Here is a 14,665-nt window from a genome sequence, read left to right on the forward strand (position 1 = left end):
CAGAAATTGTTGTATGTGGGAGGGCTGCAGATGTGATTTTGTGTAGTTATTGGAAAAACCCAGACTGTGCAGCAGCGAATTGGCTGGGATGTGTGGCTTGCACACTGTGCGTATGAGTTGGCTTTTATGAGCCAATCGTCCAGGTAGGGGGAACACATGAATGTGTTACCTTCTTAGGTTTGCTGATACTACTGCTAGGCATTTTGTGAAAACCCTTGGTGCTAATGTGGGGAGAACTTTGAATTGATAGTGTTGACCTTCTATCGTGAACCAGAGGTATTTTCTGTGAGCTGGATGTATAGGAATGTGAAAGTATGCATCCTTGAGGTCTAATGTAGCGAGGAAGTCGCCTTGTTGGCGTAACGGGAGTACTTGTTGAAGAGTGATCATATGGGAATTCTCTGAGACTATGTATTGGTTCAGCGGTCTGAGGTCTAATATTGGTCTGAGGGACCCTTCCTTTCTGGGAATAAGGAAGTATAAGGAATATACTCCTGTCCCTTGGTGTTGAAAAGGAACTGGCTCTATGGCTCCCTTTTCTAGCATGGATGTTACCTCTTGTTGTAACAGCGTGACGTGTTCCTTGGACACAGGACAGTGTTTGGGTGGTATGTTGGGTGGAGTAGAAGTGAGTTCCAGGCAATAACCATACTGGATAATTTGTCTCACCCACCTGTCTGTGGTAATTGTGTTCCAGACTGGTAGGAATTGTGTTAGTCTGCCTCCGACCGGTGTTGAGTGGTCTGGAGGGCGTGTGATCAAGTCACTGTTTGGTGGCGGTGGAGGCTCTGGTGTTGTTGCCACCACGTCCTCTGCCCTTGTTATTATTGCCTCTATAACCTCCTATGTTGGAGCCTTTATTAAAGGTGCTCTGGGTATTACTCTTGAAAGTAGAGGAAGTTTATGATGTGTTGCCTCTACCTGAGCCTCATAAGGAGGAGCGATGAAAGGAACTTTTGGATTGTTGGAACTGAAGTGCGCCCATTGACTTAGTATCAGTATTCTTTTTCATCTTTTCCAAGATGGTATCTACTGCAGGGCCAAACAGAAAGTATTGGTTAACTGGTTGGTTGAGGATGGTTGACTGCACTTTATTTTTAAATCCGGAAATGCGTAGCCACGCATGCCGGCGCAGTAATGCGCTAGTGTTAATCGACCTAGCTGCTGTGTCAGCTGCGTCAAGTGCACATTTAATGGAAGCATTTGTTATATATTTGCCTTCCTGTATTAGGACGGTAGCTTTAGATTTGAATGGTTCTGGGAGGTGTTGTAGTAAACCTTCCAGCTGGTCATAATGTGCTCTATGGTATCGTGCTAATAGAGCCTGTGTGTTTGCAATTCTTCAAGTGTTTGCTGCTTGGGATGCCACTCTTTTGCCTGAGGATTCTAGTATATTTGACTCTTTGTCAGGGGGGGAGCATCTCCTGTTTGTGAATTAGCTCGCTTTCGAACGTTTGCTACCACTAATGAGTCTAAAGGCAACTGTGATTTAATATAAGAAGCGTCTGTAGGGGCTGCCTTATACTTTTTCTCAATTCTGGGATTGAGGACACGTGCTCTGGCTGGATCTTTAAATATGTCTGGCGCGTGTTTGATTACCCCTTTTAACATAGGGAGTGTACGTACGCTCTTTTCTGAAGTAGGAAAGGTGTTGAATAGGAAATCCTCTTCTATTGGGTCAATGTGCATGTCTACATTGTGATATTTAGCTGCCCTATCCACTAGTTGGTTAAAGATAATGGTGTCGTCAGTAGGCGACGGCTTTGTGGGATATGTAGAGGTGTCAGGGATGGGTTGTGGGTCGTATGTATCATAGGGATCATTTTGGTCATCCCATGTGTTATCATGCACATCCTGATCCTCAGGGTCTCCAAAGTTATCTTGAGGATCATCCCCTATGTTTTCTGCCTCATCATAATGTGAAGGAGAGTAAGGTACATAAGGCATATCAGGAAAGAAAGGAGGAGGAGTGAAAGGCCTTGAGGGAGATGTTGCAAAGTCTTTCTTCTTTGGAGGAACAGGGGAAGAAGTGTCAGTGCCCAAAGGTCTCTTCTTCCTATGGTAAACTGTTACATGTGCTGTTTTAGGGTCTATATACAGTTTAGGTTGTTCTTCTTCCACTGGATCAGGGTGGAAAAGTTCTTCCTCAACTGTCCGTGGTTTTTGAGCCGATGATTTTGGCTTAGTCACTTGTTTTTGAGTCTTTGGCTCGAGGGCCTTAGGTTGTGGAGCTTCTTTCAGCTCGACTGCAGTCGGGTCGGTGACGTTCGGCTCGGCGACTCCCTTTTGTTCGACGTGTTTCGTCTTTACCGCCTTTTTTGGTTTGACGATCTTCTTTGGTTCGGCGACCTTTTTCGGATCGACCGAGTTTTTTGGTTTGATAGCCTTTTTCGGATCGACCGTTTTTTTCGGTTCGAGCCCTTTTTTCGGGCCGACTGGTGTTTTCGGTTCGATAACCTTTTTCGGATTGACCGTTTTTTTTGTCGACTCGGCTGCCTTCTTCGGGTCACCAGGAATTTTCGTGTGACCTGTTTTGGGGAGGTCAACACTCTTTCGGCTCGACTGCCTTTTTCGGGGCGACTATTCTCTTGGGATCTACGCCTTTTTTTGTTTTGATGGTTTTCTTCGGCTCAACAGCGTTTTTCAGTTCGGCTGCCTTTTTGGGAATAGTGTAGCTAGTTCCCGGGGTCTCAGAAGGCTTGTTTGGTCTTCGGAGCCGAGCCGGAAGACGGGGTCTCTGAAGGAGTTTGTTGATCTCGGCTAAGGCCTTTAGGCGGTGCTTCGACTGGAGCCTTGTCTTGTGATGGAAGCGGGGTAGGGGCGTGGTACTCTCGGTTTGCCCCGGTGTGATCTGGTCATCGGAGTCCGACTGGTCTTCTACGGTGACAATTTCGAGGTCGGAGTCCACCGCTTCTGGGAGGTCGTGTTCGTCATCGAAAAGGTTCTTCGGTTCCGGTGCCTGCCGCTGCATCTCTTGTCTAGCAGCCCGTCTGTTCCGGATAGTTCTCTTCGACCGGAACTGAGCACAAGCTGGAGAATCTTCCTTGTTGTGCTCGGGAGAGAGGCACTTGTTGCATACTGTATGTTTATCAGTATGTGGGAACTTGGAGTGACATAGTGGGCACCTTTTAAATGGGGTCCTTTCCATCGGCAGCAGGCCCACGTGGCATCGAAAAGGCCCAACGGCCCGCGTCGACGACCGGATCGAGATGGAAAGTGTTATTGACTAAAGGTTTACCGAACGAGAACACTACCGTTGAGGTAGAAGGCCTATAGGCCTTAGAAAGTTGAAAAGTTTTGGTTCCGAAGTTGGAGTTGAGGAATAGCATCCGAACCCAAATGGCGGAAAAAAAACAAACAATCTGTAGATGGAGAAGATGCCCATGCGCACTGTCGTCCACTGTAGACTCTTCCAGGACAACAAAGTGCAAACTTCTGGACCCAACACTAGGCGGGAATCTATGCTAAGATATGAATTCAGCAGCCCACATGCCTCTAACATACAATTTCATCAACACATCAATATAAAATAGTGATCATAAAAAAGAGAAACTATCAAGAAAAAGATAACACAGTAAAAGCAGTACTCAAGAGTTACTAAAAACATGATTCTACAGACTATCATAATTGGTACACAGGGGTACACTTGATTGCAAAACCTTTCACCCTGTATCCTTCATCTGCCCACGGGAGCCCTTGCCTGCCTGTTTCATCATCCTGGTGGGACTGGAGTCCCATGTCTGCATCAGACGCTGCCCAGCTCTCTTTTGCACCACCAGTCAGCTGATAGGGGGACGACCGGTCCCAGTGTGCAGAGCGAGCACACACAGCTGCCGCTAGAGAGGAGGAGGCGCCGGATATTGTACTTAAAACAGTGCCTCTTCCCCGCGGAGTGGGACACTTGATTGTAAAACCTTTCACCCTGCAGCCTTCTGCCCACGGGAGCCCTCCCCTGCCTTTGTTATCATCCTGGTGGGACCGGAGTCCCAGGACAGCATCGGACGCTACCCAGCTCTCTTTTGCACCACCAGTCAGTTGATAGGGGGACTACAGGTCCCAGTGTGCAAAGCGAGCACACGCACCTGGCGTTAGCGAGGGGGAGGCGCCTGACATCGCGCTTAAAGCGCTGCTTCACCCCCCACGGAGCAGGCCGTGCGCAGGCAAAGCCCGGGCTGTGGGCAGGCCCGTCCTTGCTAGGAAGAGGCAGGGCAGGACAACCCCTCTTTCGTCTTCCGTCTACCAGCTGGAGCGGAAATAAGGCATGGGCTTATCCCGGACATAAGAGATACTGTCCGCTTGTCTGAAATACCTGTATCCATATTTGGAGGAACTTTGGACGTTGTTTGAGAACTAATGCAGAAGACTGTAAAAATGTTAGGGTGGTCTACATTGTCATGGGTAAAAAAGTCCATGGAAGGGGGAGATGGGGGGGCAGATGCTGCTTATTCCAGCAGATCTTGCAAAGGGAAAAAGGCCAGAAGGATAATAAAGCATGCTGGCAGAAATTGTGTACTTGACCGAATAGATACTTTAATCGAGGAATGCAAAGAGATTTTAGTATCTGAGCCAAGTTTGCACCTAGATAGGGATTTGGCCCACCCTAACTCAACTGAGCTGGGGAGTGAAAGTCCGCTTAAGGGTCCTGCCATTCCTGCCATGTTCCTTACGAAAAAGAAAGGTAGAAAAGCCAGTGGGGTTGGGAGAGGAGCGAACCCATAGAAGGTGAGCCTCTTGGCTGACAGTACTGGTAGTCCCCCACCAAAAGAGGACAGTCATCCCCATACTTGCGAACCAACAGTACTCTGTTCAAATAGGTTTTCCATACTGACAAACACCCAGAGGGAGAGAATCACACAGTTACCGATCAACCAACATAAATAATCAGTGGCCCTGCAACACATCATACATTAGCCCTCCAGGACCTAGTGAAGATGTGTACTTACTGCGGGATGAGATAGGATCCATGAGGGTATTGATTGAAAACCTAACAACCATGGTTAGGCTCCTGTCAAGTGGCGGGGCCCGAAACCCGGACAATTCTTCCCTGAGAGACATTATTTCTGTTCCATCAAGTTGTAATAGTGCCCAGGTAAAATTATTGGGTGCCCCAAATGCTGGTGGACCACTCAATACTATCGCTTTGTACAGTGAGGTGACAAAACACAAAAAACCCATTGCACTATCACCTACTACAAATAGAGTCCCACACGCTACATCAAACAGCCAAAGACCCCCTACAGAGGAAATGTTGAGAGAGTACCCATCACCGAATAGGAGAAGGAACACCTGCCCACCTACAAACCAACAATATAATATTGGGGAAGGAAGGGGGACCTGAATGCAAGCAAAATACCGAATACTAATGAAATCTATATAACAAATGCTCCTAAACTAGCCCCAAATAGAAGCTACGAAAGTGCAGACTCCTTGACTAACAAAGCAATCCACTGCCCACGTTAGGGGATGTCGATCTGTGATTAGGGAAGACATCGCAAAGGCGCGCAGGCTCACTTCCACCACTGAACAATCCGATTGCATTGAATTGACATTCCAGAGAGAGGAGCTGGCTGAAAACCTATTTGCCCTTGAGTTTAGAACTAGCCCCGAGTATTCTTCCATCCAGTTAAGGAGGGCCCTGCCAGGCAGCCTGGGGACCCATCGTCATGGGCAGCAGATGGCAGGCAGGGTAGGAAGCTCCACGTTAGAATGTATTGACTGACTGATAGGAGAACAGGAACAAGGGCCATTCACTGTCAGTGTTGATGGTCTAGCTGCCCCCAATGATAGACACCACATCCGGACCCAACACTAGGCGGCGATCTATGCACAAGATATGAATTCAGCAGCCCACATGCCTCGAACATAGAACTTACATAGAGTCAGTGTTGTATGTTTATAGAATGGAGGAGTATAAAACAAGGTGCATATTTAAGAGAGGAGTTGCGTTGCTCTTGCACCACAGAACATGATGCAAAAGCGACGCAAGTCCAAAATGTGATTTAGGAGGCCACACAAGGCAACCCTGTGTGTCCTGAGTGGCTTCATAAATCTGGAGTAAAGCAATGCAGCGCTAACCCCTGTGTTGCATTCCTTTGCTCCAGGGATGTTGCATGAGTGTTCCCACACAACTCCCATGGTATTTGGCACATTCCCAGGGTTACCAAAATTGATAGACCTGGTAACGCACTAAAAATATACACCTTCCCGGGGGAAGCAAAACGAGGAGAAGGAAAATGTAACTTACCCAGTAAGCATCTGTTCTTGGCATGTAGAACTGTAGATTAACATGCTTTGCATTAGTATTGGGCCCAGATGTTTGAAAGTTGTTTTTCTTTGAAGAAGTGTTTCCAGTCACAGGGTAAGAGGACTCCTCCTTTCGGTGATGGTGTGCATGGGCATTAACGTTTTTGTTAGATTGTTTTCCCACAGAGGGTGAGAATGGAGTTAGTGAGTGTAGAATAGAGATGTCCATGCAGAAGAATATAAATTGAAAACTACAACAACCACAGGAGACAGGGGAGGCAGGTGGGCACACGCGACCTTACAGCTCTGCATGCCAAGAACAGAAGCATAAGTAACATTTTCAGTTCGAGGCATGTGAGCAGTAGATCACATGCTTTGCGTAGACTATACAGCAGTATACTTCCAAAGCGGTGGCTAACCTGTAGTGGTTTGAAACAGTGTTTTAACCACATGACTGCTAAGGCAATTCCCCTCCTGTGCTGGAAAAGCTTGAAATACATTATTTCATGACGAGCTCAGCTCGTCATAAGCACACGACCAGTGTACTGCATGACGAGCTGAGCTCGTCATGAGCAGCGAAGGGGTTAAGTACTGCTTGGCCTACATTTGCTTGGTGTCTCGCGAACAAATCTACACAATAGTGTATGATGAATGGGTGCGGTGTAGACCATGTTGCTACCTTAAAGAGGTCGGCTAGTAGAGTATTCCCTAAGAAAGCCATAGTAGCCCCTATTTCGCGAGTGGTATGTGCTCTGGGGGTATTATCAGAGTTCTTTTTGCTTTAGCATAACATGTTTGGATACATGTTACAATCCATCTTGCAATACAGAATTGGATATGGGATTGCCTTTGTGTGGTGGAGAAAAAGCAACAAATAGTTGCTTTGATTTTCAAAATTCTTTGGTTCTTTCTACATAATATAGTATAGTTCGTCCCCTTCAGTGCAGGCAGTAGGTGGAAACAGGTGTCCTGACTGGTTGCCTATTGAGACCCCCTGCGTTGCACCAATTGTCAGCACTTCACAGTCTGTGCTGTTTTAACTCTCAGCCCCCAAGTTATTCTCACACCCTCAGCCCGATATGAGCTGTGAAAGAGGTGCTAGTAGGTGGCAGAGGGGAGAGCTGCGGCCCAGGAGGAGTCTGCACAAAGCAGCTTCCAGAGCCCTGAAGGTGTCATTTATGTAAATTAAAAGGGTCCTCGCACTTTCCCCTTCGCCCAGGGCCCTAAACATCCTAGAACCAGCCCTTCTCCTCCTCCCTGCAACTTCCTCATGTGGTTTGCCCACAATAGTGTTTTTTTCAAATATACGCACTGCTGGGTATAGTCACTCCAGGCAAGGTGTCCATTGGCGCTACCTGCTACTCCCCTAAAGCGCCTCAGAATTTAGTATTTAGGTGGCTCCCCCATACCAGGAAACTAGATCGGACACAACCTTCTAAAGAAGAAATCCCTACAGAAAAGACTGAATACGATGACTGCCTTGGCCCCAGCCCTACCGACCTTTCTCCAGCTTCGACGAACCTTCGACCAGTCTTGCAGCCAGCGATTTCTGACAACCCTGGGAAGACTGCTGCCTTCGAAAAGGAATTCAATCCCCCAGAACAGGGGACCTGTCTAGAAGAAATCTACTCCAAGGGCTCCTGATCCAGGCGGAACCACTACTCCTGCCCACTCTGCACCTGACGCTCACTGTGTCTGAGTGGCCCATCTACCCATTGAAGACTACCCATAAATCTGGACCTAGAGTCTAGTGTTGAAGGACCGCTCGTGAGATTAACGACAATGCCTGCTGTCTGAATCCAGAGGTTCCACCTGATCGTGACCGGCTCTAATAAGAAGACTCAGACATTGAAAGGCACCCCTGTGTCCGAAGCCCCTGGGCCTGGGTGAGCTGAACCAACAGTGTCCCTGCGACCCCTTACATACCTACCTACCTCTGCTGATGTTGGTCTCCCTCTTGCATCCTCTGGTGCGACATCTACACCCAGTTTGTCAAGAGAAGAAATCCTCCACTGAAAATCATTGGGCAACCGACACCGATTTTGCGCCCTACACCCTGCCGACCCTGTGCCGCTGGTGGTGTATGTTTGGATGATGCTTTGTACTCCCGTCCTTGTGCCAACCCCTAAAGTTCAGCCACCTGCAACCGATTTACCTACCTGCAAGCAGTGTGGCTTCGAGCACCCCCAGTCTCCGTTGAAATATAGTGAGACCAACTCAGATTTTGACCGCTGTACGAGGCCACCCCTGTGCCGCTGGTGGGGCAGTTTTGGGACACACCTGACCCTTGCCCACTGCTAACCTTTGGTACCGAAGACTGGAATTGTAAATGTGATTCTTACCTGTTTAACCACAATATTGTTTTCCCCATAGCACAACACCGAACTGTTCAGAGTGTCGATTTTTGAAAGTGACAAGTATTTCTATTTCGAAACCTACTTACCTTATTGCGAAGATCATAGTCTTAAAATAAAATACAAAGTAAATCTATCTAAAATTGGTGTGGATCTTCTTTTCTATGTGTCCGTTATTGGTTAATGTTGTGCAATAAATGTCTTACACTCCTCTGTGTTAAGCGTAAGGCTGCTCCCCTACACTACCATTAATAGAGCACTTTGGGTTTAATTGAGCCCTGTACACTTTTGGGGAACCCCTGAACTCTGTGCATGGTATAACCACCTAGTGCAATACCATTCACAGAGACAGCCTCTTACACTGCACAAGACCTGAAAAGGTCTCTCCAGGAAGGACTTGGTCTTGGGTACTAGTGGTACATGTTTGAGTCACCGTTGGAACATCTTTCCTTACTTGACTGCTAGCCCAGAGCAAAATCACCACCACCTAAGGTGTGTCATTTATTCCAATGTTATTCACCGGTATTAAGCACTGGAATTTGGGGATATGTTTTCAGATAATCTGTGACTATCATTAGTTAACCCATCGAAATCATACAGTTTTACACTTTATCTTTTCTTAAATGTTTGATTTTCCAAGCTTTTATTCCAGCCTAGAACCTTGTTGTCTTTAGTGCACGTGTATGTTTTTAGAGTCTCTCTATAGTGGTATAAGAGTCCCAAAAAAGATCACTGCTTAGGGATTGGCAAAATAATTATGAACTGGGCACTAGGAATGGCTCAAACTTTGAGAGGGGTGTGAACTGCTAAGTGTAGGTAAGATGGTATTACATGAACATTATACCCAGCTAACCTGATCACGGCGGAGGCGCAGCAGATGTGAGGATGGAGGGGTAGGACAGGGAGAAGGGTAGATCAGCACATTGGCCAAGAAAAGGACACTGGGATGGACATGAGGAAAGCTCACCCAGAGCCTGTAACAGTGGCATGGTAGAGGATATGTGGAGGCAGCGTGCAGAGCTCACACTGTTCAGTGAGAGTGGAATAGAAGCATACATAGGTGTGAGATATGGAAGGGAAGAGAATTAATAAATCTCAAGCAAAGGTGGGGGAATAAGCAAGTAGGTCAGCATCATGGACATTCAAGATACAGTTTGTGGAAAGAGGCAGTATATTCACTGAGCTCACCCGTTGAGGAGGTCCATGAATAAGTGCCCGGTAGAAGCAGGTGGTCTGTGGATACAGCGCCAGCACTAGCTGATCCTTCTGGAACAGAGCCTCTGGATCGGTCTCAGGATTTGCTTTCCATTGCGGCAAGGGGATGATGCGGCGCCGGCTCAGAGTGTGACGCCTGCTGGAGAGAGAACCAGAACTGGAGAAAACAGGCCAAACAACCACACTTACAATCTGGTTCTAACATACCTCAAACAGCACTTAACACTGCAAATGCCAATGAAGCAACCTGTGCAGCCAACTTCAAAGCACCAGATAACTCTGGTCCTGATAAAAGTCGTCAGAGACAGGTCAATGTATCATAGTCATACAGGGAAATAATCAACAATTCCATCCGGTTATTCGTTGTTTTATTTCCTCATTCTTGTCTTTTTAGTAGTCAAAACAGCCACAGCCAGGACGTGTTTCGGCGCTTTTGGGGGGTCTGTTCCTGCAACTTCCTCAAGACTAATGCTTCAAATCCGTAATTTTTGAAATGTGGTGATAATTCCAACCCACATTGGGGTTCCAATTCCCGAGACTGCTTTTAACCGAACGCGGTCACAACGTGGAGCGACGTGCTGTTCAAGGAATACAGTAGTAGAAGATACCTGAATTGAAGTTTAAAAAGAAGATATTGAATTTGACTGAACCGTGTGGGGGCATGACTATGATACATTGACCTGTCTTCGACCATAATAGGGAAACCTTTTGTAAATCGGACGTGTGCTGGGGAGTGAAGTAATTTGTATATGGAGTTGAGGCTCAAAGTTTGTAGAGTTTAGTGGTTCTCTACATCTTTCAGCACCATCCCATATAGTTGCTTTAACCTAATCCACGTGTGTAAATTCCACCCAGAAGTGCCAGTAGCCTAGGATTATTACCACATTTCAAGTGTTTCTGATAAAAGTCGGTGTCGCTACAGAAAAGCTTTCAGTCTTTAGTTGCCTCTTCAAAAACAGGAAACGTTCACTTGCCTGACTCAAGCCATAGAAATGCTAGAGAAGAATGCTCTCTACCTCAACCTCTTTCCAGGCAATACCCTCTTGGAATTCAGAAAAAAATATCTTGGCTAACTCACCTCAGTGCATAAAGCCATTGTTTCAACATCCTAATTCCAGAGTGCTGTGGAACACCCTCCTCTTCTCCCCAACTTCCCCTAACCTTTAACTCTTTGTTACATCTAACATCAAAAGCACCCCATTTCATTGTACATCAACTACTGCCTCTGAAAGCTGGGTATATATAAGCCAAATGAAACCAAACACTAAAATCACACAGCTGATTAGGGGGTACATATGGTTTCTGAAGTAAATGTGTTGGAGGCAAGGCCTAACCAAGTGCATGGTGGTAGCTTTTTGAGGTGTTCCAGACAGGTAGAAACTGTGTTAGTCGGCCCCCTATATGAGTGGAGTGCTGTTGGGGGAGCAGAGGGAAGCCACTGTTTTGTGGTGGAAGAGGTTCTATTATTGTTGTTACCTCGACCTCTTCCTTTATTGTTGTTGCCTCTATAGCCTCCTCTAAAATATCATTTACTGGAGGATGTCTGTGTATTGGATTTGAAGCTGTCTGACTGTTTGGAGCCTCCTCTATAAAAGGAGCGATGAAAGGAGCCTCTAGCTTGTATGGATTGCAAAGCTCCCATAGATTTGCTGTATCTGTGTCTTTCTTCATTTTCTCAAGTGCTGGGTCTACCTCTGGTCCAAACAATTGATGTTGGTTGAATGGCTGATTTAAGATGGTAGTTTGCACTTCCTGCTTAAATCCTGAAATGCGTAGCCACGCATGACGTCTAAGTAGGACACTAGTGTTTACAGCTCTAGATGCAACGTCTGCTACATAAAGTACACACTTGATTGAGGCATTTAAAATTAACTTGCCTTCTTGTATAAGGTTGTTTGTCTGCGCCTTATATTGTTCAGGTAGATGTTGAAGTAGTGTCTCTAACTGATCATGGTGAGCCCTGTCATATCTTGCAAGGAGGGCTTGTGTGTTAGCTATACGCCATGTATTGATAACTTGTGCAGCTATCCTTTTGCCAGAAGCATCTATCACCTTAGATTCTTTATCAGGGGGTGGTGCTTCACTTGATGTCTGTGAGTTTGCTCTTTATCTAGCATTTGTCACGACTAGAGAATCTAAGAGTAACTGTCATTTAATGTAGGCAGGATTCCCAGGAGCAGGCCTGTACTTCTACTCAATTCTAGGGTTTAGGATCCTAGCATGTACAGGATCTTTAAATACTTCTGGAGCATGTCTGATGACCCCTTTAATCATAGGCAGAATTTGAACAGACTTTTGTTATTGTTCAGACGTATCTAATAAAAAGTCTTCCTCTGCCTCATCTGAATGCATGGTGACCCCATGGTAGATGGCAGCCTTATTCAGTAAGTGCCTAAACCCAATATTGTCTTCTGGGGGAGAAGGTTTTGAAGGATATGAATGTGGGTCAGGAATATCTGGCACATCTTGTGGGTTTGGGTACTCCCAATCTGGATCATCAATAGAGTAGGGAAAAGGCTCATCTGCGTCTACCCCTCTCCCTATGCTATACTCATCATCATTTGGAGGTGTATGTGGTGAAGAATGAGAAGGAGAGTTTTCAGGAGAATTTTGAGGTGAAATGTTAAGGGGAACCGGAGATGAAGGAGAAGGAAATATAGGAGAAGAAGGGTGCATAGGAGATGTGGCAGAGTGCTTCTTGTCAGGCACTGCAGGTGTAGGTGCGGTGTCTGATTTACTCTTCCTGTGTGGTGTAGTGGATACATGACCTGTCTTTGGGTCAATGTAGATCATCTTTTGTAGAGGATCAGGTTGGAAAAGGTCTTCTCCTTGTGGAACCTTTGCTGGTGCGGATTTTTCAGGTTCCGGGCATGGTTGCTTCTTGTCTTTAGCCTTAGGAGTTGTTACTGTGTCCTTTGGCGTAGATTTTGGCACCGAAGGTATTGTTTTCGGGAGTCGTAGGCTGTTTCGAGGGCTTGAGCGCATCGGAATCAGACCTTGTAGGTCTTGGTACCGAAGATAATGGCTTTGGAGTGGAAGCTGGTTTTGTCGGCTTCGAGGAGTCAGAAGAAGGCTTCATAGTTTTGTCTTTAGAAGTCGACGGTTTTGGAGCCAGGACTTCTTTTGGTTTCGGTGCCGAGGGAGCTGGTGGGATCGGCACGTGCGGCTTGCTCGGTAAGGAGATACCGGAAGGCTTGAGTATTATCTTCAGAGCCGGGCTCGATGGCGGGGCTTTTGAAGTGTTTTTTTCGGTCTCGACTGGGCCCCAGAGGCGGAGTGTTGACCTTTGCCTTCGATTTGGGTTCTGGGTATGGGACAGGGGCAGTAGTACTCACGCGCTGACCCGATGGTATAGAGTCACCTGAATCTTCTGCCCCAGATAAGATTTGGAGATCGTCTAAATCTTCTTCTGGGATGAGCGGAACTTCTTCGTCGAAGATATCCACCGGTTCCGGAGCAGATCTCTGCATGTCGTGTCGACGGGCCCTTCGATCTCAAACAGTCTTCTTGGATCGAAAGGATGCACAGGCTGTGCAGCTGGATTATTCGTGTTCTGGCGATAAGCACAGGCTACAGACCTCGTGATGGTCACTGTGTGGAAACTTTGCTCCACACTCTGGCATCTTTTGAATGGCGTCATTTCCATGAGGTGTAGGCCTCACGGCGTGGGTAGGCCCAACGGCACGCGTTGACAACCGGAATCGAGTTGCTGGAGTGGAGTCGACGTTTATCGATATCGAAAGTAGTTTGGATACGTTTTTACGCGTCGAAGTAATTGAAAAGTAGATTTCGAACCGGAGTAGAAAAGTTTCATCTGAACCCAGTGGCGGAAAAAAACAAACAATCTAAGGATGGAGCCGATGCCCTTGCGCACTATTGTCCAAGGGAGGAGTCACATATCTCGTGACTACAAAAGACTTCTTCCAAGACAACAACAACATGCAATCATCCGAGCCCAACACCAGGTGGCGATCTAATGCAAAGTCTAGAATCTGAAGCTCATATGCTCGAACATGCTACTTACCAGTATGCATCTGTTCTTGGCATGTGGCGCTGTAGATTCGTATACTTTTGCATAGATCGCCATCTGGTGTTGGTTGTTTGTACTTTGTTATTGTAGAAGTGTTTGTTGTCATGAGATAGGTGACTCCTCCTGTGGTTAGTAGTGCGCATGGGCATCAACTTCATCTCCAGATTGTTTTCGCCATAGAGGGTGATGATCGAATTAGTAAGAAATAGAAAAAGATGTCCATGTGTAATATATCGAAGAAGATAGTACTGCAACACAAAGGTATCCGGGGAGGTGGGAGGGCGTATAGGAATCTACAGCTCCACATGCCGAGCACAGATGCATACTGGTAAGTAGCATTTTCCATTCGAGGCATACGAGCTGTAGATCGTAAACTTTTGCATAGACTATGTAGCAGTCCTGTTTTAGCGGGGGCTACCTGTATGTGATGCGGTAGTTTGAAAAAGTGTTCTTAGTACAGCCTGGCCCACAATAGCTTGTTGTTTTGCCTGCACATCTACACAGTAGTGTTTTGTGAAAGTGTGCGGTGTAGACCATGTTGCGGATTTGCAAATGTCATCCTTGGGGATGTTTCCAAAGAATGCCATTAGCTTGTGTGTGGATGGATAATAAACGCTTTGCTTTTTGGTAGCATATTTGGATGCATTTAACGATCCACCTGGCAATTCCAGCTTTTGATATAAGATTGCCCTTACGTGGTGGTGAGAAAGCTACAAAAAGAAGTTTAGTTTTCCTGAAAGTTTTTGTCCTTTCAACGTAGTGAAGAACAGCTCTTTTGACATCAAGCGTATGAAGAACCCGTTCTGCTACTGAGTCTGGTTGA

General features: G+C 46.5%; 1 protein-coding gene across 6 annotated transcripts in view; it reads right to left on the reverse strand.

Moving 5' to 3' along the window:
• The window catches only part of SGF29 (SAGA complex associated factor 29), a 282,314-nt gene that overhangs the window by 104,082 nt on the left and 163,567 nt on the right, over positions 1–14,665 (reverse strand). For 3 of the 6 annotated variants that reach the window (XM_086932174.1, XM_086932170.1, XM_086932173.1), the window contains exon 9: positions 9,786–9,948. In XM_086932174.1, coding sequence (XP_086788300.1) covers positions 9,786–9,948 — 163 coding nt within the window. Of the gene's footprint in view, positions 1–9,785; positions 9,952–14,665 lie in introns of all 6 variants that reach the window. The other 3 variants (XM_086932172.1, XM_086932171.1, XM_086932169.1) reach the window with 1 other exon arrangement.

Source organism: Lissotriton vulgaris, chromosome 7 (genome assembly GCF_964263255.1).
Source record: "Lissotriton vulgaris chromosome 7, aLisVul1.2, whole genome shotgun sequence".
Classification (NCBI taxonomy): domain Eukaryota; kingdom Metazoa; phylum Chordata; class Amphibia; order Caudata; family Salamandridae; genus Lissotriton; species Lissotriton vulgaris.